At 42.8% G+C, this 27,999-nt stretch overlaps 1 protein-coding gene across 9 annotated transcripts in view; it reads left to right on the plus strand.

Moving 5' to 3' along the window:
• The window catches only part of LOC111846094 (low-density lipoprotein receptor-related protein 1B), a 342,141-nt gene that overhangs the window by 306,184 nt on the left and 7,958 nt on the right, over positions 1-27,999 (plus strand). For 4 of the 9 annotated variants that reach the window (XM_072700926.1, XM_072700931.1, XM_072700932.1 and 1 more), the window contains 17 exons: positions 1,173-1,282; positions 2,583-2,715; positions 4,929-5,051; positions 6,017-6,139; positions 9,016-9,159; positions 9,762-9,899; positions 10,281-10,400; positions 11,210-11,451; positions 12,736-12,959; positions 13,706-13,812; positions 14,508-14,624; positions 15,246-15,419; positions 18,130-18,255; positions 18,745-18,909; positions 24,800-24,961; positions 26,058-26,232; positions 27,020-27,124. In XM_072700926.1, the coding sequence (XP_072557027.1) occupies positions 1,173-1,282; positions 2,583-2,715; positions 4,929-5,051; positions 6,017-6,139; positions 9,016-9,159; positions 9,762-9,899; positions 10,281-10,400; positions 11,210-11,451; positions 12,736-12,959; positions 13,706-13,812; positions 14,508-14,624; positions 15,246-15,419; positions 18,130-18,255; positions 18,745-18,909; positions 24,800-24,961; positions 26,058-26,232; positions 27,020-27,124 (2,488 nt within the window). Of the gene's footprint in view, positions 1-1,172; positions 1,283-2,582; positions 2,716-4,928; positions 5,052-6,016; positions 6,140-9,015; positions 9,160-9,761; positions 9,900-10,280; positions 10,401-11,209; positions 11,452-12,735; positions 12,960-13,705; positions 13,813-14,507; positions 14,625-15,245; positions 15,420-18,129; positions 18,256-18,744; positions 18,910-24,799; positions 24,962-26,057; positions 26,233-27,019; positions 27,125-27,999 lie in introns of those variants that run through there. The other 5 variants (XM_072700933.1, XM_072700927.1, XM_072700928.1 and 2 more) reach the window with 4 other exon arrangements.

Here is a 27,999-nt window from a genome sequence, read left to right on the forward strand (position 1 = left end):
GTAAGGTCTGAACCAATGCCCACTACCCAGAAAAATTTTTTGCTTGACATTACACAGCTCAAAACATTAAGTAAATGATGTGATGGAAGATATTTATTTAATCGCGGTTTTTGTGTGTTCTGTTTTATCTAGATTTTTTAAATATTTCTGCAGATACCTCCATTTTTAAGAAAACATCAATTCAGTTGCAGGTTGGTAGTACAGGGGAGGGTTTTCTGAAATAGTGGCTGATTTGCAGGAGCAAATTATTTATCATAATTGTTTATTCTACTACCAACTCAAAGGGAATTTGTTAATCAGGTCTCATTTTAATAATGGTTTAAATTGAAATGCAAATGACATGAAAAGTCATCACCTTTGTTTTAGGAATATCTGACCCCTCTGACCTTGCCTTTTATACATTATGTTGTGGAAGTGGGCATGTTTGTAGGGTTTGTACCTATTTCCCAGGCATTCATTGCAATCACACCCACAAATCACAGCCTACTGATGTCTGTCTTCAGATGGCCTTCTGTCTATGAAAAGTGAGAAGTGGTTTCATTTTTTTTAAACAATACAGTTCTCAGTGAAAACCCAATGTGAATAGTGCAAAGCGCTTTGAACGGCTCCATCTTCTAAGGCGGGAATTAGCGGCAAACTTTGTGATGGATGATTGAAAGGAATGCAGAATGAAAGCTGAAAGTCATCTCAGGATTGATGTGTGGCGAGGTCTGGCCGCTCCGAGTCCGCCTGAATGGTCTGCGCTCCCTGGCCCCCCGCCTACACGAGGCTTTATTAGCCGTTTGTACAATACTGTACATGTACAGGTACATCGGAATGCTTCTTTTCACATACCGCACCATGCTTTCCATTGAAACACATAATTCCATTTAATAACACTGGTACTTTCTGGGGGCAGTGTTCGGCTGACAGGGTTAGGTCACACTGTGCCTATGATCGGAAGGTTGGCGGTTCAAATCCCAAGTTTGGCGGAGTGATGTCACTGTTGGGCCCCTGCTCCAGTCCCTTATTCCACAATTGTTCCAGGGACTGGCTGACCCTGCTGTCTCAGAAATGTACATCTGCTTAATATAATGCAAGTGTGTTCCCCCATTCAGTGGTTGTTGTTTAATAAACAATTGAAGACGTCAAAGTTGTTTTCCATTATAACTAACTGTATTGGCCGTTTGTAGTGGCGACTCCTTCCTGTGCGCTGGATGAGTATGACTGCACCATTGGGGGCTGTGTCTCTGCCCGTCTGAGATGTGATGGCCACGACGACTGCCCAGACGCCTCGGACGAGGTGCGTATGTCTGCTCTAAGGCCAGAAAGTCCTTTCTGTGCCATGGTTACACGTAGAATCATCTAATGCCTGCATTAGGCAGTGGGCAGTGGTGGCTTAATGGTTAGGGAAGCGCACTTGGAATTGAAAGATTACTGGTTTGAATCCCCGACCAGCAAGGCACCATTGAGGTTCCTTGAGCAAGGTACTGCTCCCCGGGCGCTGAATTAGCTGCCCCCTGCTATGTCACCATGTCACATATGGGTTAAATGCAGAGGACACATTTCGTTGTTGTGCACTGTGTGCTGTGGTGTGTCAACAATGATCACTGATCACTAAATTCTAAATTCAGGCGATCTGAAGGACTCGGATCTTAATTGTGCAGGTGTGACCAGGGGCTATTTTCTGTCAAGATACATTTATCATTTGGTTACATGATGCATTTCATTTATATCGCTGGTTTCTTACTGTGTGTGGTAGTGATATTGTTCTAGGAAGGATCGAGACATCCCCTTTGTAAATGACAGACTGTGTTTAAATGTTACAAGGTGGCTCCGAGAGTAAACCGACTGCAGAAATTGAAAATCTTTTACGATGTGGTTTTCCCCATCAGTTCAATGGCATTTTGCAGTAATTGCCTCAATGGCTCGCTCCCCAGGAAACTCGATGAAGGACAGGCAATGTAGCATTGAAAGCAAAAGTTTCCTGATACCTTTTATGGGCAACAGGTGCTAATCCAAAAACAAACAAAAAAAAAAAACTCACAAACTCAGCCAATTAGCTGGCAAGGAAAATCGCCATGCTCCTATTTCCTATTTTCCATCACCATGAGCGATGATTGCAGTCTCATTATGTCAGCTCAGCTACTCCATTTTTTCTTAATGACAAAAAAAAGGACCAGGCTTATAGTTGTATTCGGGGGCTCAGCACGGTGTCAGATTTCTAACGAGGATAGCAATTGTTTGTCCATCGAATCTCAGAGGGGCTTTGGTATAATTAAAATCATGCTCTTTGTTCAGTATACCTGCACAGTGTCAGTAGTGTAGCTGTTTGGGGGGCTTTAACAACTGATAACAGTCAGCAGTTCTGCAATGTTAAATATTAAGGTTTTTCCAAGTGATCAAAAGTCCTCTAATAAAGGTGAGGTAATTTACCTTGGTTTACAGTGCATCAGAAGCTTTCCCAGTGGGTCCCTCTGTCACTAGCTTGTCACATGCCCCAACACTGTTTCCCTGCCCTTCTGCTCCATTTGCCGATGGGCGATACACGCAGGACAAGTACTTTGAGTTGGCCAGATGGTGTCATGTTGTCCGTGTTGCAGGTGGACTGCACCCGAGAATGCAAGGAGGACCAGTTCCTGTGCAAGAACCGGGCCCACTGCATCCCGCGCCGGTGGCTGTGCGACGACATGCACGACTGCATGGACCACAGCGACGAGGAAGACTGTCACCACGGTGCGTTGCGCCATGCTAACGTGCTAATGATTCTCTGGACTTGCTTTGACATGCTGATGTAAAGCATACTCACATACTGTACAGAAGGGTTCTAATCTGGGTGGGTATCCTGGTGAAGGTTTTCTGCTACCAAATATGTGTGAAAATCCAGTAATGACTTTAAGAGACATACTGTAATATTCCTGTCTGTTACAGTGGCGCGTCTTTCGGTGTCCAGGACGCTTATCTTCGAAGGTTGTTGTTTTCTTTTTAAATACGTCATTTACATTTGAAAATCCGCATCAGTTGACTCACAGTTTAGTAATGCTTTTAATGGATATATAGACTGTTTTGTCCTTTTGGTCTCTCTTGGCTAAGTTGAAGATAAAATTGCCTGCAATCCCATCATGTAAGAGTTACCCATGAATTATACAGCAATTTTGTTGCCTGTGGTGCTATCAGGCTTGCAGATAAGAATCGGCAGAAAATTTGAGCTTTTTCCCCAGTTTTTCCTCATAATCCCAGCCATTTTTACAGTTATTGTGTGCCTATATAGGTATCCAATACAGCAGAGGTCCTGCTGAAGAAAGAGCAGCCTTGGCTTTTAGGCTTGAGTCACAGTATTTTGTTTTCCACCACTGAGGATTATATTTATATAAAAAGGATGTTTTTGGGTATTTTTTTTCCTGGGATATACAATTTCACTAGGGCATAACCCCTCTCCCTGAATGGCCTTTATTCAAAAAATGTTTTTTTGAAGGAATCCTATCAGTCATGAGGATTCTATTGTATTATATCTATTTTTGTAGAAAAGGTTTCAATTCGGCAAGTCGGGGCTGTCCAACCTCAATAGGGATCTGGCCTGAACTCTGAACCTAATACAGGAACCCGCAGCTACAAAGAAATGACAATCCAAACAGGATAATAATTACTATCTGCTCGAGTGAAGTTTTCAAAGGTGTGAGCCAATCTCATTTTTTTTTATACAATGTGGGAAAATTTCAACAGGCAGCATTGTCCAATTGTTAAGAAAGAAGAAGGAGAGAAGCAAAAAGAACCATCTAATTTACAATGCCATTATTTCATTCCCTGGATGAGTGGGAGACTGTGATCTGGAGGGGGCCCGGCATGTCACACGTCACGTATGACGCACCCCACTTGCTTGCTTTATTCACGTCGAGGAGAATTTGCTTCGCCTGTGTGGAGAGCAAAGAGGGTGACGAGGATGTATTCTTCATTTTATTTTTTTCTGCGGGATTTGGAATTGATTAAATTGCTTTCTTTTGAAGCTGAATTGAGAAGGCGTGTTGGTTGTGGCAGTATTTGCTAAATGTGGGCGTGTGCGTTTCGGCATAGCTGTGGCTAGACTGTCTGAGTCACGGCCGTGGTGTGTTTGCGCTGCGTAATTAAGACCCGCTTCTGATGAATGCTGCCCGCCGTTCACAGCTGTGCAGCTGCCGGTGTCTTTTGTTTTATTGTTTTTCTTTTCTTTCTTTTTTCTTTTTTGCTTTGCGTTGTGTTGGTTTCCATAGCAGCAGAGGTGTTATGAGCAGCTGCTAGTTTGCAACTGTGAAGCTACATCAAACTCTGACAGATGCTTTCCAGTTGTCGGACCAATAGGTCAGACCTGTCCAGAAGAAGCCAATGACAGACGTATCTTAGATACATTGTCTTTCTGTTCTCAGTATAAACTGTTCACTCTTTTGCAGTCATTCAATTTTCCTGGCTAATTACTGTATATAGTAATTACTCTAAAAAGCACAAAACTGATGTATGACATCCTCTGTGATATTTCTATCACCACCTGTAATTAACCTCCATAGGAGGAACATACGGCTTAGAACGTTAAAGGTTTATGAGAGAGTTAACCCCCCGCTAATGCCAGGGCATGGGGAGTACTGGGGTGCTATGTGGCTGTCATTGGAAGGTCTCTGACACACTGAGCTCTTGAGCCCCTTAACCCCCAGCTCTTGTGGTCCTGCATGCTGGCTGACCCTGTGCTGTGACCCCCAAGCTTGGTCTTACCTACTGTATATATGGTTCTGTACTCATGGAGAGCATGATTGGATATGTGAGAAGGCACAGGGATGAATGAAGAATCATTATTATATTCTATTCTGTTGCTATCCATGCAGTGAACTTTTGCATTCCTGTTTCTTGCTAAACTCATTTGCAGAAGCTTTATCGGAATAATTGTATCTGTTTTCCTTTATGCTCCACGGGAATCTTTGCAGGAGGCTATTCTTGCCGAGCTGACGAGTTCATTTGCAACAACACGCTGTGCAAGTTGCACGTGTGGGTGTGCGACGGCCAGGATGACTGCGGGGACAACTCAGATGAGGATCCTGACATGTGTGGTAGGAGCTTTTCTTCTTAACTTTAAAAAACACACAGAAATTCAGAAGCAATACATGATGTCACGCTTCTCCAGGTGCCTGAGTTTAGTTGCTGTGGGATATTGCTCTTCAGTAACTTCGAGTGCTGGGATAGTCATCGAAAGAGGACTTCATTCAGTGGTGCGAATTGTGTGCGCCTCGCAATAGTGCTCAGAAATCCTATGAGCAAATGAGAATGAAGAGTTTAATGGTAAATTTACATTTATTAAAATATGCGAACTGAACAGTGAAATTTGGATAAAGGGGTAGAGATCTAATGAACAAATATCATATTAAAGTATGAGGATCCAAATGTTCAACACAATGCACATTTAAGATAAGAACTCTTCTCATATATTTGACAGCATATAAAATATCACTGGAAGCATCTTTGATAAATAAAAAACATGTTGTGTGCACTTTGCTCTTATCCTAAATGTTTCTTTGGATTTAAACTGTTAGCTTGAAAAGCTAATCAATTGTTTTGTAAACTGAAGTCTGGTAAACTCCTCTAAGCTGAACTGAGCTTTTCTCTGAGGAATATGTCATCTTCAATCAGTGTCTGTGAGATCAAATGTAGTTAAAAAGCAACTTTGCTAGTCATGTTCTGTAACAGACTGAATCTGAAAATGCAGAAATGTTCGATAAGTGAAATAATTTGTGTCTTTATTTGTGTCTTTAATCTCAAGTTTATGTTCAGAACACTGTCAGAAACCTATGAGGTGGCGTTCACTCACCTGAATGGTTTCTGAGAGCCCTCCGGAAGCAGGGGGGCTCTGTCCCTTGGCTTCCTTGACAGGTCTCTCTGCCCCATCCCCTGGAGCTCTCAGTGACAGACGTATCCCTTTAATCAGCCACAGACATATACCTTTAACTGCATGCGGGTTTGTGAACCTGGCAACGATAAGCTTAGATTCCCAGTGTCACCGCATGGCTTCTCCCCCCAGCAAAGCTACCCTGTCCGCCGACGCGACCGCACCGCTGCCGGAACGACAGAGTGTGCCTCCACGGCGAGCAGGTCTGCAACGGCGTTGATGACTGCGGGGACAACTCGGATGAAGACGACTGCGGTGAGCAGACCTAGCTGGGGGAGAGCGCAGTCAACACTAGCCTGTCTGTGCAAGTCTCTCCTAATGTTGAGTTTTTACTGATTCAAGGTTTTATTGCGGAGTAGGATTCTGTGACCCTCAAAAAGTCAGGCTTTTCATTGTTTGTGGTGAAGAAACTGGACAGCTTAGGCAGACTTTCTGCTGGAGACATTGCATCTTTGACTTTCTTTTTGTGGTGCCGCTAGGAAGCAATCGCTTCAAAATTTATATAATTATGATGTTAGCTAGTGAGTAGAGTCAGAAGATCGTAGCTAGCTGGGTGATTCTCATGAAATCCAGATTTAAAAGGAATCCAATTCAAAAGGCATTTGAAAACAAATTTCCTTTTCAGCATTTAAGGTTAAGGTCTGAACTTAGTAAAAAACATTATTTTCTGATTTATTTTGGAATATTTTCTATATATTTATTGGTATTTTAGACATGGAGTCCTGAAAATAATATTACCACAACATGACATTACATCAAATATATGGTTTAAAATGTATGTTTTCTGTATTTTTTAAAGTATATTATTAACAGTCTTGCTCAGAGGTATATATAACTCAGGAGACATTACTTTTTAATATCTATTACGTTTTATCATTTTCTTCATTTCTTTCATTACCACAACATACTTGATGATTTACATCTTGTTTTTTAGGATATTTTGCTGAAAACTGACATGTACTGTATATTTTTTCTGTAACAGAGATTAAATAAGAAGTGCTATAAATTGTGTAAATACAATTACAAACTAAAAATCATTTTCTAATAATTAAATAATTTCCTAATAAACACATATTGTGGTAATGAGAATTGTGTTTCGGAAATGAGATTTAGTGCTGTATGTTCATAGTTTAGCAAGGATTCTGAGCTTAGCTGACATATTTAACACAATACCACAATTTAAAGAATATATTTATTTTATGAAAAAGTTCATACAATCATTTGTCAAAATAATAGCACTAACAAAATTTTGTGAAGCATTTCACAAAATGCCTGTTCACCATCTTCTTCAAACTTTGAGCCTGGAGTCTTTTAATTCTTCTGTTCAGATTATGTAGTTCTTTGGTCTCTTCCTGTAGTTTTTCATTGGTATACTTCAGTTTGGCTCTCAGTTTCCTTGTATGTTTTGATGTCCACTCTTTTTTTTAATTGCTGGATGTGTTCTTTTGGGGGTGGATAATTCTACTGGCCCTGTCAGGTCTATCCTTTCATCTGCTGGTGTGTTCTTCATGGCAATTTTCTGGGTCACTTAGTGAGGATACTGGACTCAAATCGAGAAGAGGTTGTACAGTAAGCCCTTGTGCATTCATGCTTTGTGATTCGCGAATTCACCGATCCACGAAAATTTTATTGGAACTGAACTTATTTGCATCCACGATTTTTTCGCACATCTGCGAAATCCTCAAAAAACCCTACGGAAGTGTTTATCTTTCATAGTAATTAATACGTTTTCCTGCTTTTAAGTGTAAAATTGGTAAGAAAAATTTAGTTAATGAAAATTCTACATAAAAAAAAAAACAATTTTTTAAATGTCATAAACTATCCCGCATATCAGTAATGAGAAACAAAAAGTCGTGTAGGCACTCTGATGGGCAAACTTTTATCTGGAGAGATAAAAAATTAGCTGCTTACCTGGTACCCATCTTGAGTGTCACAGCCAGTAGTGTCCCCCCATTCAAAATTCCTTGATTATGTAAGTTCCTTGTGGTCTTATACAATGATTGAAAATTATTGCGGTGGATGAGAAAATTCGTCTCGGACAAATTTCTTGTCCCTAATATTTTCACTTCTCTTATTAATGAATGCCAAATACCACATGTTTATTTACTGTAACTGTTAGTAGTTTTACTTGCACTGAAGCTTTTTCTTTTTATTTATTTTAAACATTAAAATTTCTATTTCAACGAACTCAAACTCAGTAATGGACACATCGCGGTAATGAGAATTTTATTCTTAAATGTGAAAAAACAACAGAAAATATATTTATGATGTTCACTTTAAAACATATGCAAGATATAACTGTATCCTTCTCATTTTGATAGCTTTTACTTTTTCATCAAAATGCTTCATGGGACCTCCTAAATCTGATTTCATGAGAATCACCCAGCTGGTTAGCAGATCATGCTGCTTCAGTATCGTCTAAATAAGCAACGAGTTTCATTTTATGTTTAGAGTCAGGACTGTTTGTGGCCAATAGGGGGCTCCACGCAAATGTGTGGTTCGAGTGGTGCTAAACAGCACCACTGTATGTAGTTGTGGCATAAATACATTCATTAAAATGTATATATTTCATCACCTTTATACAATGTCTGAGCCCATTACAAGCAGCTCAGAAGTGAGTTGTTTCCCTTTAATCACACCAAGGCTACTTAAAATGCATCCTTTGCAGGACATCAAAGATACTGCTTACTTTCACATTCCCCCCTGATGCCCATTAGCAGACTGAAAATCACCTGTCCGCGTCGTTCTCACTTTTCCTCTCTGTTTACCATGGTTAGAAAGCCGTGCACGTGTATCCCTATCGCTGGCGGTGATTATAAGGGCCATCAGCGAGGATGTGACATGCCTTTGTCAGAGGCCATCGGCAAGTCACACCATAACTGTGTCAGCCAGCTCCAGCAGACATTTGTAGCTATCCCGTGTGATACATGCCCATAAAAGCACTGTAGATATTGCCATTCCATAACAAAAGCAAGCGATTATAACAAAATTGCCTAAAATGGTTTGAACCCATGTTTCTGGGAAGGGGTTAAATCTGTCATTTCTGTAGATTCAAAAATAGGGCCAGGGGTCTATGAGAGGAACTTTGCTTTTCTTCTTTGACAACACACTCCTTTTTCCAATCTGACCAGTAGGTGGCACAGCAGGGCGACCTCGACCCTGCGGGAAGGCGGAGTTCACCTGCAGTAACGGACGCTGCGTTGCTGCTGAGCTGCAGTGCGACCTGTTTGATGACTGCGGAGACGGAGGCTCCGACGAGCGTAACTGCAAGGCCTGTGAGTCGGGCCTGATGCCCAATCAGAACATCCCACTCAGGACAGCCCATTCGAGCGCTGTTCCTATCCTCCTGTGTTGGTGCCAAGAGACGTGCTCTTCAGAACCATTTCTAGACGCCCTGCTCCCAGCTCTGTTTTCTGACATCCCTCGCTAGATTTCACCACCCAGTATGTGCTTAATCGTCGAAAATGTAATAGCCTTTTAAAGCATTCCAAATTGTGATTGTGTCCTTTGAAATTCCAAGCCCTTCTCCAAGCTAAGCACTAACCTGCAATCCACCCTGTACCGTTTAGATGAAGTGTTTCATCCACAGTGCTGGGGTAGTTTGTTCCAGATGGTATCTTTGAACCCCACCTGGGTGTGTGTTCCATTGAGTTAGATTTTGAAGCATTTCAAGATATTGCATCATCCTGAAAACACCTGATTCATTATGTTTTAAAATGTTTCTGTTTTGTAGCGTCAGTCACAGATGTTCCTGTGTGTGTGGTAGCTAAGGACTCCTCTTTCAGCTCACTGATATCATCTTGTTCAGAATTGTTGACTGCTGTAATGAGCAGGGTTGGAAGAGGAGGTATATTGATGTTGTGCTCTCACCTCTCAGCAGCTCCTGAGGAAGGCCTCTGCGCGGGGAAAGTCAGTCTGTGCGGTAGTGATGCACTCTGCAATCAAACAGAAACTGAAGCAGTGTGTCAGTGCAGACCAGGCTTCCGGAGGAATCCGCGGAATCGGCAGTGTGAAGGTACAGCCACGCGGTCTCACTTACTGCAGACAGATCAGACAAGCCAAACTGCTGAGGATTATGGGAAAAACCGAGGGGGAGTGACCCTTCAAGCCCGATGGAAGAGTCAAGGCCAAGTAGCTAAGTGTCAAATAGGAAGAAATTTAAAATCCTGACAGTTAAACAAATTTTTGGATACTTATTTGAACAATATATACTGAAATCAGGATTTCACACTCAGCTTGGTGTCCCTAAAAGCTCACAGGCGGACATGCTTGGCGCCAGAGCACATGATTCTGTTAAGCTAGTCAGAGGTGCAAAGGGGATGTGTTCTCACAAAGAAGCCCAGTGCCCTTTAACAGAGGCTGACAATAATGTCAACTTCTCTCCTCCGCTTTTCAGAAATCAATGAGTGTCTTCACTTTGGAACATGCTCTCATTACTGCACAAACACGAAAGGATCTTTCAAGTGCACTTGTGACAGGAATTTTAAAGAAATTAATGGCGTCTGTATGGTGAAAGGTAAAGACAAAATTTGTATTCCTTGCTTTTGTTGTGCTTTGAATGGTAACCAATACATTTTGCCAACGACTGAAAACACATAAATGTAAACAGGACATATTGTACATTCATTTTGTTACAGTTACAGTTTAAATGGCTCACTGCCGAGCCAATTTAATTAAGTGTAACTTTATCTATTATGCTTTAGTGAGACCCAATTTCTCAAAAGCATTCACAGTGTAAGCATATTACATGCTTGCATTACTATTGAAAATATTACAGTATTTCTATGCAAGTTAGCTGCATTCAGCATTCACAGAAAATACCAAATGGTTTTATATGCATTTGTTAAGCACCGATAAGCATATTATTGAGAGGATCAAGATATAACACTAAATCACTACCGTAGTAGCGCTTCAAACACAAAACACATTACAATAATAAAACACACATTAGTGATCCTAATGCTGTGTGTCCCCTTGTCATTAATTGTTGTGCTGTCATGTTAAGAAGCTACTGTATTCTGAATAATTACAGATATGTTATTAAGTTTATATGATCAGTTAAACTTGTTATAAGAATCTTTTAAAGTAAAAGTTATTAAAGTTTATTAAAATGTCATATTTTTGTAGCATTTTAATATGAATTATTAATATTTAATATGAATTATATAAGTAATGTATTGTTTCTGGATGAACCTATTTGTGCTAAATAAATATGTGGTGATCAATTGTTTTGTGTGTGTAATCTTGCAAAACTGTTGTCTTAAACCTGAAATGGAATTTAGACACCTTTCATTTTTTTTGCATATTTAATGACTCAACGGGCAGGACCAGAAGATCAAGTGCTCTACATAGCTAATGACACTGAAATCCGAGGTTTTGTGTATCCATTTAACCAGAGCCATGGACACAAACAGCTAGCACGCACAGAGGACAATGCCAGAATCATTGGAATGGCGGCTCTCTTTCATGGAAACAAGTTTATCTGGGCTACCCAGTTTAATCCTGGTGGAATTTTTTACAGAGACATCCTAAACAGAAGTCAATCTAAATCAAATAGTGGAATTATAGTAAGTATCTTGGAAGAAATGTTGGAGCATGTAGCCTAGAAATGTTGTGAACTACTGTGTTTGGAATACGATCTGTCTGATTATGCAAGTGTGTGAATTAACTGCAGTTTCCCTTCCATTGCAAATCAAATTAAGTTCTAAATTATTGATACATAAATCTTACCATGTGTGGCTGCAGCCTTTCACCATAGTATTGTTCATTCTCGTTTGCAACCATATAATACTGATGAATACTTCACATCTATTCTACTGGATTCATTATTCTTCTTCCATTTACCCAGTTTTATAGCACAAATGAAAACTTGTCTGCTGCCTCATAAAATTAAAAGGCTATTTTGGTGTCATCATTACTGGGTTCTGCTACCAAACACATAATTTGGCTTTATTTGTTTTTTTTCTTTCCTTCATTTTAACTGTATGTTAACATGTATATAAGATAAACTTTGAATATCTGTAGAAACAGCAGCAGTATGTTTTTTTTGTTTGTTTTACAGTAGTACTATTGTTCTCTTACCAGTTGTATTGTGTCAGATTGTAGTTACGTTTGCTTACGTGCAGCATGTGTGCTTTTGCTCAGACAATCATTTCATTAATTACTGAGTTACTTTTCCTGTCTTCTATCGTGGTCTTTCTTACTGTAATACTCAGGCTAAATTCCTTACTCCCAGGTGGTCGGGGTCAGAGTCAGAGTTGTTTCACTCGCAATTAGCATGTATGGCACTTCTGCAGTCTCAGAGCTTGTTTGCAATACTGGGACTGTGGTGCATTTTTTCACTCTCATGTTTACTTTTCATATCAGGTTTTTCTATGTTATGTCTAGAAGGGAGTGTCAAAGAATTTGTTTGAGTGTTTCACTACTGATGCCTGAGTAATACTGCAAGAATAACGGCACATTATCAGGAGGAAAGAGAAGCATCTTGATATACCTGCTTGTTGGTTTATATGTGTATAGGGTCTTTTATTTGTTTATTGCTTCATTGCTCACGCCTTTGTCTGGGTCTGTAGTTATTTTGGTAGATTGTACACCACTTGGTAACAACCAATGTGTCTCCAAAGCCATTCCTGTGCCACCCGGTGTCATTCATTGTATGAATGTGAGCAGTGGAACCTTTAACAGAGTCATCATTTGAACATGAAAGGCGACTTCAGCACAGTTGAGTTCATGTTAAGCTAGATTGTATGAACATGCACATGTTGCAGGGCATGCTGGGTTAGGGAATTGGAGAAGCAACGGGCATGCTGGGGAACTGGCTTAACTACTTCTGGTCTGATTGTCCCATACAGTGTCCAGATTTCCGGAGGCCGAGGGATATCTCGGCTGACTGGGTAACAGGGAATGTCTACTGGACAGATCACTCCAGGATGCACTGGTTCAGTTATTACACAGCCCATTGGACAAGGCTGAGGTACTCCATCAATGTGGGCCAGCTTGGGGCATCAAAGTGTACCCGTCTAATAACAGACATCGCAGGGGAACCTTATTCAATTGCTGTCAACCCAACTCGAGGGTAAGGACCACCTTTCAGTTACTTTACTTATTGTTTGTTTGTTTGTTTTTGCAGTTGAAGCTAAATTCACAGGAAAGTAGTACTCAAAGCACATCCTAGCCTCGGAGGTTGATTTTTCCATTTCTCTGGTTGCTTAGACCTTTATACCTTTTTCTTAACCATCAAGTAGAGCTGTTTCTGGGGAGTGGGGGATGCAGTTAATCCTGCTCTCTGCTGGTAAGCTGAGAAGCCCTCCTCTGGTCAGGTTCTCTCAGAAGCTTGAATGTTTTCCCAAGCTCTGGAATGCTTTCCAGCCATGCCTAGAACTTTTGGTGTGGTGAACCTTCCAGGGTAGTCAGGGTCTAAGGGCAGAAGACAGAAGGAGATGTCATCCATGCCGCAAAGTATATACTCCCCTTCCTGTCAACAGCAACTATTAAACTTTGTAGCCATAAGCCTGAGTAAGGCGGTGACACCATCTATACCCTCCCCTCGCCAAACATGCTTTCTTTCTTATTCCTAAGTGGCCTCAGCACGTTACTGGTCTGTCTCATCATCATTGCACAACCTTACCTGAAAGGGAAGCTTCAACACCGAGGTTTGTCATGAGAGACTTAACAATAGGCAGTGATGCTCTACCCATTGGACGACATGGATGCCTGCCTTGTGTGCCATATTCAAAGGGGGCGCCAGCTTAGCAATAGCATCTCTTGGGCTTGAACCGGCACTGCCAGCAGGGAAACCATTCTGCCCCTTGTCCTCCACAGGATGATGTACTGGACAGTGATCGGTGACCATTCTCACATCGAGGAGGCAGCCATGGACGGCTCTATGCGCCGGGTCCTTCTGGAGAAGAACCTTCGACGGCCAACGGGTATTTATGACTTCTCATTTTTCTCGCTAAGTGGAAGCATTTTCACAGGCTAACATTTAATGGTCAGCTGGGTGGATCTCTAATAATTTGGTAGCACTCGTTCTGTGGGCCTCCAGCAGAGAACAGGAGGCACTTGTGAATTTAAATACCCATGCTGACCATAATGGTAACCGACTAGTGTGGGGGGGGCAGAAGGATGTGAGGTTTTTATGAAGCAAGATGGAAAGGTGGGAAAAAAACCCAAAGTAATTTAACACCACTGACACAGCCTGTCATTAAGTCTACAAAATGTCCTCCGGGAGACAGAAGAATATGTTCACCCCGCTAGCAGCACTATTTAAGATTGGCGTTCTGTCTTTTAAATTGAATTAAAGTGCTGCCATGTCATAGATGTGACAGAGTTTTCCATCGACAGAGACGGCTGGATATATCAAGGAAAGTTTATGGTGAAGAAGTCATTGCTGATATTTTACATATTTTATGGTTGTTTTATTTTCACTAAATATCTGTAAGAAAAAGTGATGCAGATCCTCATCCTCATGTGATCCGCATTGTACATGATTTAATTTCATTTTGTCCCCAGTCAATGCGGATTTCATGGCTGCAAGTTGTTTGCTATATTTTAACCAGCTCGATCATAAACCCTGAGTGTCGAAGGGTAGCTGAGAAAGGCTTGTTTATCACTCTGTCTGTAGGTCTGGCCGTGGATTATTTTAACCAGCGTTTGTACTGGGCTGATGCAGAGCTCTCCGCGATAGGGAGCATCTGCTTTGACGGGTCCGATTCCCGGGTGGCCATCGGCAGCAAGAACGGTGAGCCGCCAGCTTGACTTCTATGCTCCTGTGTGTCCTTGGGCCGTGTTAGGACGCAGGTTTCTGCAGGGAGTGCGAACCACGGGCCAGTGATTTCAGACAACTGGCCAAATGGCCAGGCAGGAATGGCGGTATTGGATTTCAGGAGGAGGCTCTCTCCACAGAAATATAAATGTTTGCGAAATGTAATGGCATTGTGTTTGTAGAACATTCTCACATCATAATCCAGTATTAGGTGGTATGTGCTCGCTATTGAAATGCAAAAGCAAAACCATGATCCACTGAAAAGTGTCCTGATTGATCCTGATATATGTGAGCATGAAATTGCTGATCACAACTTTGTAAACTTTAATGAAATTTAAATTATGGAATTTTTGTCCTAGAGTTGAATTGCTGTGGGGAACAACAAACACAATTAGTTAAATTACTTAAACTAACGTATCTTTAGAGCACAAGAAAATACATACAGTAATAGTCTTAGCTGAATTACTACGTTATAAATTTAATCAAGATAAGAATTTATACTGTATATTGTAGCTACTCTGCATATATTTAAACTTTTTAAAACTTATACAACTTTATTACATCTGGAAATTCACTTTTTCCCCTCTGTTTTTGCAGGAATCTATCAGCCTTATAAAATTGATATATTTGAAGATTATATCTATGGAACTAGCCTGAAAAACAAAGTTTTCAGGGTTCACAAATTTGGCAAAGGACTCGTTGAAGACCTTGATCTAAGCATAGAAAAAGCCTCCAGCGTCATCATAATCCATCGATTCAAGCAGCAAGATGGTAAATGAGCGTTCATTCATCCGTTCTTGTTACCTTCTCTTCCTGTGTGAAATATGTGTAGCGGACAATCTAAGAATATGGAGAGAAGGAGAAATAGTTCGTCCCAGAGGAAAGAGAAAACTGTACCGTCCTATTTCTGCTAGCTAAAAATGACATCACGGCAACACGGATATGCTTTGATTTGCGATGAGTATTTTATCGTAAGAAATGTTTTTTATATATATATAGTCTTACCGGAGACTCGGGTGGATCTAAAAAATAGATTACCTCAGGGTGTAACTTCTCATTTCATGTCTGTTCCAGGGATCTCATGAGATTTTGGAGTGATTTGTATGGAGCTCAACTGTTTCTCTGTCTGTCCACCATTGATCATATAACTGTAGCCTAAAAGCCGAATCAGTAACTTTTCATATGACTCACTAATATCTCATTGTCAGTTTCTCTTTTTTTGTTTTTACTACTGTAGAAATTTTAAAGACAAAGACAAAAAAATAGATGCTCAGTTGCTCTGTCGAGAAATAAAAATCAGAACATACTGTAGTAAAATCTATATAAAACCATATATTGGATTAGATTAGATTAAATGAGATTAGATATCTTTTTAGTGCATGTTTTTTATTTGCATGCAAAAAAAATAAATTAAATTAAATTCTGTTCTTCCCAGACCAAACAGAGCCATTACAGGCAATACATAAAATAGACATATATCGCAATGACAAGTTTGGTATAAAATATATAGCTGAATGAATATATTCAAGGGATCATCGGCAGTGTGTCCAGTGTTAAGGAGTCCAGTGTAGGAGAGGAGGTTAAAGGTATGGGGGGGGGGGGATGTGTCTGCTTGAGAGGTGGCACTGGGAGTCTACCAGCATGTGGGAAGAAGCTCTTTAGCCGCCTGGTCGTCCTGGTTTGGATGCACCTTTATATGCAGTTCAAATAAAGATAGAGTGTCTGAATGAAATAATATATTGAATTAGAATAAATGAGCTGAATTCTTGTTTTACATAGTGTGCACAGATTGGGGTGGTAAATAGTACAGAATCAAAAATGGCTACTTGGATTCTATAACAGAGAAGGATGAAAAACAATAACCTGCTAATGGACTGTGATTCTTCTATTTTTATCCCATTTTATTTTCCTTCGGCTGCGCCGCCCTGGGTCGGGGGGGGGCTGCCGAGGGTTTTTTGGCTGGCAGGGGCTGCTGTCGTGCCCAGGAATGAACTGCCCCCAAGACAGCTGGCTGATGTTCTTTAGGTGACCGCCTGCCACATTACGGGGAATCGCTGGCCAGGGATAAAGACCCTGATAGCTTTAAAGTACAAACACAGCCATCGTGCCGAAATGCATGGATGGCATTAGCGTGGCCTAGAGGTCCTGGAAATCGGGGCCACCTTCGGACGCAGGGAGCAGCCCCAGCTGCTCGACCCGCGCCGTCTGAGGGCGCTCTCCTCGGCCTTCATACGACTCTCCGATCTCTGGGGCGCTGCTCCTGCAGCTCACTGGTCAATAACTTAGGGTACAGCCGTTGTCCCCATGGTGCTAATGGTCAGTGACTGCCCTGTTGGACCTTCATATATGGCGTTGTTCTTGCTAATGGCCAGTCGCTGAAGTCGCAGCTGCTTCATTGGCCTGAGATCCAGTAAGCTAACAAAGCCAGGAAGCAAAATGAAGTTCGCCGACTCTCCCAGTCACAGATGCGGTGTGCTCTCTGCTCCCCCTTTTTTCTGCTGCCTTTTTACAAGAGCATGTGCTGTTGCAATTATACTGTACCTCACCCAGCCTGGGGAGGACGGGGAGGACGGGCACGAATCCACACCTGCACCTGGGTTGCACCGACTCTTACAGGCTATAATCAAATCCGAGGTCCGAGTCGCCACGCGGCACCGTCGCTAATGGCTAAACTGCAGTGCTGAGCAACCTTCTCTGATAATTATGCTCGAATTCCAAGCACCTAATAAGCACATAGTAAAAAGTACTAAAGGCACTTAGCAAAGCAATTTGGAAATAACCTGCCAGTGAGGCAGGCGGGCAGCCGTCGGGGCTGGATTCATTATCTCTGCAAAACCTTATGTAAGCCAAGACTTATATTATCATATTATCATAAAACTGTTGCCATTGGATTCGACTTTTTGCATTTCTGGTCTTTTTCTGTTTTTCACTTGTAATAATTTAGCACTTGCCTGTGACCTGCTACCTCCTCCTAGTGTCACTGGGAATCGGCTCCTTGGTGCTTCTCCGTTCTCTCTCACACACACTAATTAATTGAAAATCTCCGTGTCACAGTAGATCGTTACCCTTCCTCTATGCTTTAAACATGCTCACGCATGATTGGAACTCGTGCCAGTTTCTCAGGGGTTTACAGGCTGTTCAGGAGGAAATGATGTCGCTGGTGATATTTGGCCTCGTAGTCCAGTAACGGATTCCCTACTGAGTGTGCCTTGAGATGAATCTATTTAAAATATATTCCCTCCCATATTTTATCTTCTGAGATTTGTTAAAGCTACTGGGAGAAACCACTCTGCCGGTCGTTCAGAGAACATTATATTGTCTCTCTGCATGTATCGATGCCCATTTAAGTTGTTTTGCAGGGACTGGCACCTCCAGTACACTCCGCTGTGATCTAAAGCTGTGTGATTAGTTTGAACAGCATGTGAGCTAAGAGAGCCCGGTGTGGCCTTCTCTCCCCTCCCCGCCCCCCTGGTGCCACCAGTGATGAACCCGTGTGCGGCGATGAGCTGTGACTTCCTGTGCCTGCTCAACCCCACCGGTGCCAGCTGCTCCTGCCCGGAGGGGAAAGCGCTGATTAACGGATCCTGCGCCGACAGAGCTGCTTCAGGTGGGCTACCCCCTCCACCCCCTACTAGCTCCGTCACACTATGACCCCCCCCGGCCTCAGAGAGGCTTTTTTCCAGCTCCCATCCAGCACTGTCACATCTTGCATTTCCGCATCCGGTGATCCCACCTGCGTCTAGATTGATTTATCTCTTAGGGATTTATACACAAGTGCCCTAAAATAAACATGGCAGGGATCACATCAGCATTGAAGCCCATCTCAGTTTATTCATAGATTTGGTCGGTGCTCCATTGAGCAGCCTATCATTGACTAGACACAAATCATGTATTTGAAATATTCATCCCGACGTTTTCATTCTAGATTCGCTCATGGTGTTTATTCAGTTCTAGGCAGGAGTGAGAATGAAACCAGGTGACTGTTGCAGCCAATGAGTAACTTGCACCCCCCCCCCCCACCCTCCTACCCTAACGCTGCCATTCTTCAGTGGACTCGTATCAGCCTTTGATCGTGTGGCATGTCTCGGCCTTGCAGGAGATCTCTGCCGGCCGGCGTGCGAGAACGGAGGGCGCTGTGTCCCCAATGAGAGGGGGGAGTCCCGCTGTTACTGCTGGCCCAACTTCTCCGGGGGACGTTGTGAAGTGAGCCACTGCAAGGACTACTGCCTGAATGGGGGAACGTGCTCCAGCTCCCCCCTGGGTGAGGATCCCCACGGCGCCGCCATCTCTGCAGGCCGCCTCGTCAGGGATGGCTGACAAGGAGCACGCCGGCGTATCCGGGATAGCCGTGCTCATTTAGCAAGGGGAGCCAAGGCCTCCCCCTGTCTGGCCATTAATCATTTGCAAAACTGACATTAGCATATGATTACTTAAAATAATATTATTATGTTCCTCTAAAATCTTTAAATATGACTTCCATTCTGTGTTCTGTGTTATGTTGTCTTGAAATATTGCAGAATGCTATTTGGATTTATGCATGTGCACCTATTATTATTATTATTATTATTATTATTATTATTCTTCATTGTCTTTGCAATCCTGTTTTTTTTTTTTTTTTTTTTTGGGGGGGGGGGGGTGGCAAAAAGGCATTTATCCATAATAGCCCTGGATTATGAAGAAAGTCACCTGGCTTCAGCCAAGCAAATTTAGTTGCTTTTTCATACCAAGCTTTTATGTAATGGGGGGGGGGTCATTTTTCCTCCTCAGGTTCAGCCGGTCACTTCTGAAATAGCATAATGGCTGATTTTAGCAAACAGAAAGGGGCCGAGTTCCTGCAGACTTATAAAGTGCACTCATATTACAATGCTCAACTAACTAGCCAGTACAGCTTATGGGCGAAAATTCTGTGACACACATTACAACCACGTAACCCTTTAAGGAGGAAGTATATGCCATGCTGCATCACAGTCGACCAGATCCCCCTGAACAGCAACCCTTTTTGCCCGTATTATTTCACTATAATTTAATTTTCAATGAAAGGCACATAAAATGTCATTGCATTTTTCCCCAGAATGTACTGTTTAATAACACCGGCCATTATCCCAGGATACTGATTTATACTGAAAGTATTGCAAGTAATCCCAAATAGCTTTAGGAACATTAACCACCTAACTGTTATATTACCGCTTAATATTGCCTTTAATGCAAAGGTAATTATTTAATTTTATCGTGATTCCTTCCAAGCGTAAATGTGTCGGATATACTCTTACCTTTCCGAGATGGGGTGATGAACTGGTTTTACTCCCAGACTGGGCCATGAAGCAGTAATGAAGCGAGCTGTGCATGGAGGATGAGGTGACCTGGCTGCTGGACCTCATCCAGCCGAGTAACATGCCAATCACAGTGCCTGATGGGCCTCTGAAAGCTGCCGCCGCTGCAGACCTCAGAGGTGCAGCTGGAAGCAGCGCGACTCGCAGAAAGCTAACCAGCAGCCGCCTCCCTGATGCTAATGTGCAGCTCGGCTAATGTAAACTCATAAATTCCTCTCTACACAACAAGTAACCCCCGTTTGTCTGGAAATGGTGGAACCATGGATGTTTGTGATGAGTTTATTAGTAGTGGAAATAAAGAGATCTGCCTGAAGCCCGGGAAAACTGGGAAAATACAGGCATTGCAAGGAAACACATGGACCGAGCCACCACATCAGATGACATGAAAGCCCACGTCCATCAAAAAAAATAGCTGGATGGGTAGCCTCAGGTAGGCTTGGGCAGGCTTGGGAATCCTCAGGTAGCCTTGGGAGACCTTGGGTAACCTTGGGAAGCCTCAGGTAGCCTTGGGAGACCTTGGGTAACCTTGGGAAGCCTCGGGTAGCCTTAGGAGACCTTGGGTAACCTTGGGAAGCCTCAGGTAGCCTTGGGAGACCTTGGGTAACCTTGGGAAGCCTCGGGTAGCCTTAGGAGACCTTGGGTAACCTTGGGAAGCCTCAGGTAGCCTTGGGAGACCTTGGGTAACCTTGGGAAGCCTCGGGTAGCCTTAGGAGACCTTGGGTAACCTTGGGAAGCCTCAGGTAGCCTTGGGAGACCTTGGGTAACCTTGGGAAGCCTCGGGTACCATCAGGTAACCTTGGGTGATTTCGAGGAGCCTTAGGCAGCCTTAACAAGCATCAGGTACCCTCAGATAGCCACCAGTAACCTGAGGTAACCGCATATCCTGGCATAGCCTCTGGTAACCTTGTGTAATCTCGGGTAGCTTTGGGGATCCTCAGGTAACCATGGATAACCTCGAGGAGCCTCAGGTAGCCTCGGGAGCTCTGGGTAACCTTGGGTAGCCTCAGAATTTATTCAAATGAAGTTAACAGGAGTTAGACAGTAATTCTGTCTCTGACTACCGAAATATGTATGAGTTGTGCTTTTTAATTTAAACTCAGTGTTTTTCCCCTCTCAGTTTTAAAGAGTCACTGTTGTATATGTTTCTCTCAATTTAATTAAGTACCGCATCTCATGTTCAGTGACAGTTCTGTGCACCCCGGCTGTAGTGTGATGCTTAAATACTAATGACTAAAATGCTTACATATATGGACTGTATGTTTTTTCCTTTGTTTTTCACTGGCCTAGTTCATTTTGGTATAATAATGTGCATCACGCCTGCAGCGGCTGTTAAAGATCATCGCAAGCATCAGTATCCTCCTCGCTTCCAGCCACATTGCTCCTATTATCCTCCTGGGGTTCTGCCGGGTTACAGAGAGTTAGAGAGGCAGGGGCTGTGGTTAGAGAGGTGGGGGGGTGCAGTTTAGAGACGTGCTGATCATGGGCAGGGAAATGGCGCGGTTAGGGAGGTAGGGGTCATGGTTAGGGGGGCTGCAGTGTGGGGGGTGCAGTTAGAGAGGTGAGGGGTATGGGCTGGGACACCTTATATTTTAATGCTAGATGATGAAAATATGCTTAATGGCCTGTACTTTCCATTTTTGTAACTTGAAAACACATTAAGGATCCAAATATCAGTTTAGCCTGTGATTAACAGGAAGTCTTCTATAAACAGGGATAGCATCTTATCCTCTGTCCTCAGTCAGTGGGTGCTTGGTCACGTGTCTTAGGACAAAATGAATAACAAATGCATATTTTTATTATTAATAGGTTACATTGGAACCGAAAGATTTTTTTCATTATAATAATTGTGAATCAAAAACAAGTAGCATAAAAATATAGCTTAATGGAATATTTAATGAAGTGTTTGTCCTGGACGACTGTAATGTGCCCAGATGGGGTGTCATCTACATGGCAGGATAAACCAGCTTGAGATGATTGAAATCAGATGCTTCAGAACCCCTCTGATTCCACTGTGAGCTCACAGTGTATGTTTGTGCTGTGGGAAGGAGGTCTGTCTTATATCGGAGCTTAGCTGCGCTCCTTATCAGACACGTGTTATTACATTATTACCCAAATGCAACTGGATTCAACTGGCTTCATAAACAGAAGCAGGCAAATGGGAGGACAGCGGATACAGCTGCAGAGGGTCGAGGACATTTAAACCTCCCTTCAGGGGGTTTAGGAGGGGGCAGGATATCCACCTGACACACAGGGATCAGTGAATGTTGGTGGGGTCACAAGACACAGTGTAGCGTACATCCAGAAAATTTGTGTCAAGGTCCCCATCAGAAGAAGCATAATGTGCCCTGATCTTACACCCACCTATTAATGTCAACATACTGTATTCATTATCCTCAGACATTCACTCATCTTTAAGGAGCTGTTTCGCTGGCCTCCTTTTCTAAGATGATGTAATCTGTAGTGAACAGCTGTCACGCAGAGGCACTGTAACCGCGTTAGAGCGACATGTAGGATGCGGATGTGCCATGCGGACGGGTGAATAGCACTGATGGACACATTTCGCCTCGGGCTGCGCTGCTGTTATGCTCTAAGGGGTAAAGCACCACTTCAGGACGCGCTGTGTCACACGCTGACGACTTTTATATGCACACTGTGTTGTGTTAGACAGTGGAAATTATAGACTGAAAGATAATGCTCTGTTTGTATTTTCATTTTGATCCTTCGCATGAGCATTTATCCAGAGCTATTTATGTTCAGCGGTTTTCTTCAATAGTGCCGTTGGGTATATATTGGAGCCCTTCAGGTTTAGCACCATGTGAGACGTAATCACAGGGCTCTTGTTGAAGCTGTGGCCCCTCGATCGTGAGTGCCCCCCAAAACCCGGCTTTTCTTGGTTTGTTTTGCTGGCTGTTCCACTTAAAATTGGAGAGGACTGATGGTGAAGAGACGATTACATGACCAGGTTGTCTGACCAACTAAATCAGTCAGTAACAATAGACTCTATTCTTTGCAGTTCAGAGATGTAGTCTGCATAATGGGAGATGCAGAGGTGGGTAATTCAGGTCCACGGAGTCAAAGTCCAGACCAAGATTTTGTTTCAACCACCCAGTTGAGTACTAAGAGTCAGTCACAGGCAACTCAACTGTTTTGAACTTTGACACTCTGGACCTGAATTACCCACCTCTTGGGAAATGGATAAAAAATGTATTAAACTATTATGTAAATGCAGTGATCGTAGGTTATTTAGCCCACCATGTAATCTCACCACCAGACAAATGACGAAACTGAATGTGAAAGGTTAAGTCATCTATTTGGCAGCTTTCACTGTTTCACTGGTCGGCACACACCCCTCTCCATCCCACCTTGGCTCTGCGTTTTTACCATTGTACAGCTGTAGAGTTTGTACAGTTTTTATTTTATTTTTTTTAATCCCCCATATTAATGTGTTGTAGCCAGGTTGACGTATAATTGCTTGTCAAAATGAATGTGTTCATGCAAGAATCTCTGTGCTGATCATAGATATTTTGGGGGCAGCTTTCCATGTATGAGCACTAAAAAAAGTAGAAGTAAAAAAAAAAAAATGACGCTGTATATACATGAATTAACCTCATATGCTTTATGGTTTGTTTTCTGGACATCTTGGGCTACTCAGGTGTGTCATAATTTTGATGTGTAAATGCTGACACAGTCTTAATGCCATACTTTTTATTGAAATTTCTCATTTTTTAGTCTCACCTAATATAAAAATTTGTAGACGCTTCAAATATAATCTTTTAAGATTATAATAATCTTAATGTTGAGATTAGAGTCTCTATGATGTGGGAATCTAGGGGTTTCATTGGGGATCTTTCTATGGCTTAGTATTGTGAAGGATTACATAGCGCCAGGCGGAAATGAATATCTTTGATTTTGCATCCATTTGGTAAGTTGTTGAAGTTATCTGATAGACACTGGCATGGTTTTATATATATTTTGTATTACTTTGTAATATCTGAAAGAAGTTGAAATGAAAAAGCATTGCCTAGTTTATGATCTACTAGATAAACACAAACATAAAAGACGGTTTTAGAATCTAATGCTGAATGTTTATTGCTACCATTTTTCTGCCTATATAAGCTGATTGGTAAATTGAAATTTGAGAATGAAACTTTTAATCGGCATTTAATCTTCAAAGAACAAACCAACACTGTAGCACGTCATTGAGTTTACGTGTAAGAGTTGTTCCACGTATGATGGGTGCTTTCTGTTTCAACTGCAATATACAAACATACCTATACAGACTTTTGTGATTATTACAGAAAACAGAGAAATTGTTTCCCTAATAAACTGAATGCTGCATTTTGTTGTTCTTTCTAGTGGAACTCCAGCCAATTTTTGAGTGTTTTTCAGTTCCTTTATAGGTTTATAATAAATAACATAATTTTTTTTTTCTTCCCCCAGAAGGGTAGTACGTCAATCCTTGCGGGAGTGAATATGGGCTTTGTTTCCTGTCTAATGTGAATAATATCAGTGTTTTATGGATTATTGGGGGTGCATTTTGGTGGAAAGTGTTTAAAATATATGCATCATGGTGCACGGGATTAGTCTGGAATACTTCAGCGCACAGCATTGTCGCTTGGACAGATTGAGGAAGTTCTCTCGATTCCATCGATATGCAATTCATGTCTGTACGTTATACCTATCCAAAGTTATGAGTCTGATATTAATGGGTGCCAAGATAAATGCATTTTGCATTTGTCATGTTCTATGGGTTAAAGAGCAAACAGGTTTGGGGGTGGGGCTTGTGGTGAGGTGTTATATAGCTGACAGTGTCCCCTGCAGGTAAGCCCACCTGCCGCTGTGCCCTGGGATTCACGGGACCGTACTGCGAGAGGCGAGTCTGTGAAAACTACTGTCTCAACGGGGGCACCTGCGACGTGAGCCAAGGCAACCAGCCCGTGTGCCGATGCTTGGCTGAGTACACCGGCGACCGCTGTCTGCACCGTGAGTCCCAGAATGCACCCGTCTACACTGCCTCACTGCAGAAGTCACAGCGCTGGCAAGCAGACAGACTGGTTATGTGGTTGGTTGATTTGGATTGATTGATTGATTGTTGGTTAGTTGCTTGGTTGGTCATATAACCTTCCCCCACTGGTATCTACAGCAGTACGAATGCAGGACCAATGACTGAGAAAACGTTTTCCATCTTAACCCTCTTTTCCACATCAGAATCCAACATGCTTCCTTTAAATCTTATTCATGAGTCACGCCTAGAGTGACGATGAGCTATTTTTGTTTTCTTTTTTTTTTTTGTGACATCTTTGCCCGTCTGTCGCTTTGTAATGTGTGATGACTTGCGTTGCTCAGGGTTTGACGAGTAGCTTGTTCTCAGCGTGGAGCATGCATCCATAAGCGTGGCACTCAGTCAGCAGTGCACAGGGCCGGGGTACACCTTAGATAGCATGCCACTTCACCACAGTTAACACTAACTCACAGTCACACCCCAGAGGAAATTTAAAGATGCCAGATATTTTAACTGCATGCCTTTGGACCTCGGAATTCCTGCAGGGAACCCCCACTACATGGGAAAACTGGCAAAATCCACACTCAGAGAGCAGCAGTGGGACCCCAGCTCCCATTCCTAGAGATCTGAGGCAACAGTGCAGCCCACTGAGCCCCATGCAGTCCAAGAGAGTAATCTTTGAGGATCCACAGTGTGTTTCTGCCTATTGTTAGCTCTTGGTCTGCTCACTAAGCGGCTGACCTTTCTCGTCAGATTAATGCCTTTCTGAAGCTTTTTCTGCTTAGTCTGCAGCAAAGAACACAACTTCTTTTTGCCTTTCTGTGATTTTTTACTGTAATGTTACCCTTTTGCCATAGTTGTTTACACTTTGCAATTGTAATTGGATAATACTGTAATTTCTGCTTGAAACTATTAATGTCATTACATTATTAAACACCCTGGGCTGTTGATGTAATGCATTAGACGTCAATAATTAAGTAGCATTATCTTTATGTAAAACTCCAATTAACGCATCACAATACCAAACGCACCTTCAGGGTGTGATGGGTCACTGACATGCTTTGCATTCTGGGACAGACATCTGCCACCACTACTGCGTGAACTCCAAGGCATGCACGCTGTCCAGCAATGGCCATGTCGAGTGTGTCTGCCCGACGCGCTATGAAGGCAACCGGTGCGAGGTTGACAAGTGTCTACGTTGCCATGGCGCCCCCTGCGTTGTTGACCATGACACCGGCGATGTGGCCTGCAAGTAAGTGATCCACGATTAAGCTACACCGCTCCTGGTTCTCTTCATATGAGCAGCGGGGCATTGGTTGTTTCTGAGCCCCCATTCAAAAAGTCTCTCCAACCCCTCCTCAGATGTTTCAACAATGAAATATTAGATAAATAATAGCTAGTGAGTAGAGTCAGAAGATCATGGCTAGCTAGCTGATTAGCAATATATTCTGCTTCAGCATCTCCTAAATAAGCAACAGGTTTATTTAATCTTTGGTGTAGTTACTGTTTGTGGCCCTAAATATCGGGGGCCCCATGCAAATGAGGGGTTTGAGAGGTGATAAATAGTGCCACTTACTGTGAGTTCCTCGAACCCCGGAATGCAGTCTGCGGTTTAGTGTGCAGGATTGCTCACATCACCACTTTGTCCAACACACTATCTGTATGTAAGTATTATGGAGTACATCACTGTAGTGGGGTGATGTCATTTCCTGCCTGGATTACTGTCTCTGCTTGTTGAGTGTGGGAGATCCCATTTATACTCACTGTGTTTGGTTTTATTTGGTTACGAGCCAGAAGATGTCATGCAGAAATGCAGTTTATGCCCTAATGCCCCTACTATATTTTACTAAAAAAGAATGAAAAATATTGAATTTCATGTGGAACATGATAAAGAAGGCGAAAAATGATTCATGGATCAACACCCTTTTCTGTCATTTTTAGAACAAAGTCATGAACAAAGAGGTCCCTGCAGGTGCTCCTGCACTGAGCTATGTAGAAGGTAATGCTCTTCCTCCCCCTGCTCCTCTGTCTCCTTCCAGCTGCACTCACGGCCGAGTAGCGTCAAGCTGTCAGTTGTGTGATGGTTACTGCTACAACGGCGGTACCTGTCACCTGGACTCGGAGACCCACCTGCCGTTCTGTCAGTGAGTAAATTACTCTGCCGGATTCCCTGTGCTTGCATTTCTTCTCCCTTGGAGCACACCCGTCACTGGTCCTTTAGTGTAATTTCTGCAGTTACTTTTGAAACAGCATACAGGAGCTTTAAGGTTAGCCGGGGGCAGGAGGGAGGAGACAGTGGCACACAGTGTTGTGTGGGTCAGAGTGTACCAGGTACCTTCACAGGGATCAAAGTAGTAATTAAAGCCCTAAAACAGTTTTTTTTTCTGAGGGCCATGTCAAACCAGACAACAAAAACAGGGACTTCCTGTAGGTCCCCCATAAGGGAATGCGGTAATGCTCCATTGCACACAAACAGGGATTTCCTGTAGGTCACCTGTGAAGGAATGTGGTAATGCTCCAATTCACACAAACAGGGATTTCCTGTAGGTCACCCATGAGGGAATGCAGTAATGCTCCAAAACACATAGACAGGGATTTCCTGTAGATCCCCCATAAGGGACCGCAGTAATGTTCCCAAGCACACAAACAGGGATTTCCTGTAGATCCCCCATATAGGACCACGGCAATGCTCCAATGCACACAAACAGGGATTTCCTGTAGATCCCCCATAAAGAACCGCGACAATGCTCCAATGCACACAAACAGGCTTTTCCTGTAGATCCCCCATATAGGACCACGGCAATGCTCCAATGCACACAAACAGGGATTTCCTGTAGATCCCCCATAAAGGACCACGGCAATGCTCCAATGCACACAAACAGGGATTTCCTGTAGATCCCCCATAAAGGACCACGGCAATGCTCCAATGCACACAAACAGGGATTTCCTGTAGATCCCCCATAAAGAACCGCTCCAATGCTCCAATGCACACAAACAGGCTTTTCCTGTAGATCCCCCA

The sequence above is a fragment of the Paramormyrops kingsleyae genome, chromosome 16, assembly GCF_048594095.1.
Source record: "Paramormyrops kingsleyae isolate MSU_618 chromosome 16, PKINGS_0.4, whole genome shotgun sequence".
Lineage (NCBI taxonomy): Eukaryota > Metazoa > Chordata > Actinopteri > Osteoglossiformes > Mormyridae > Paramormyrops > Paramormyrops kingsleyae.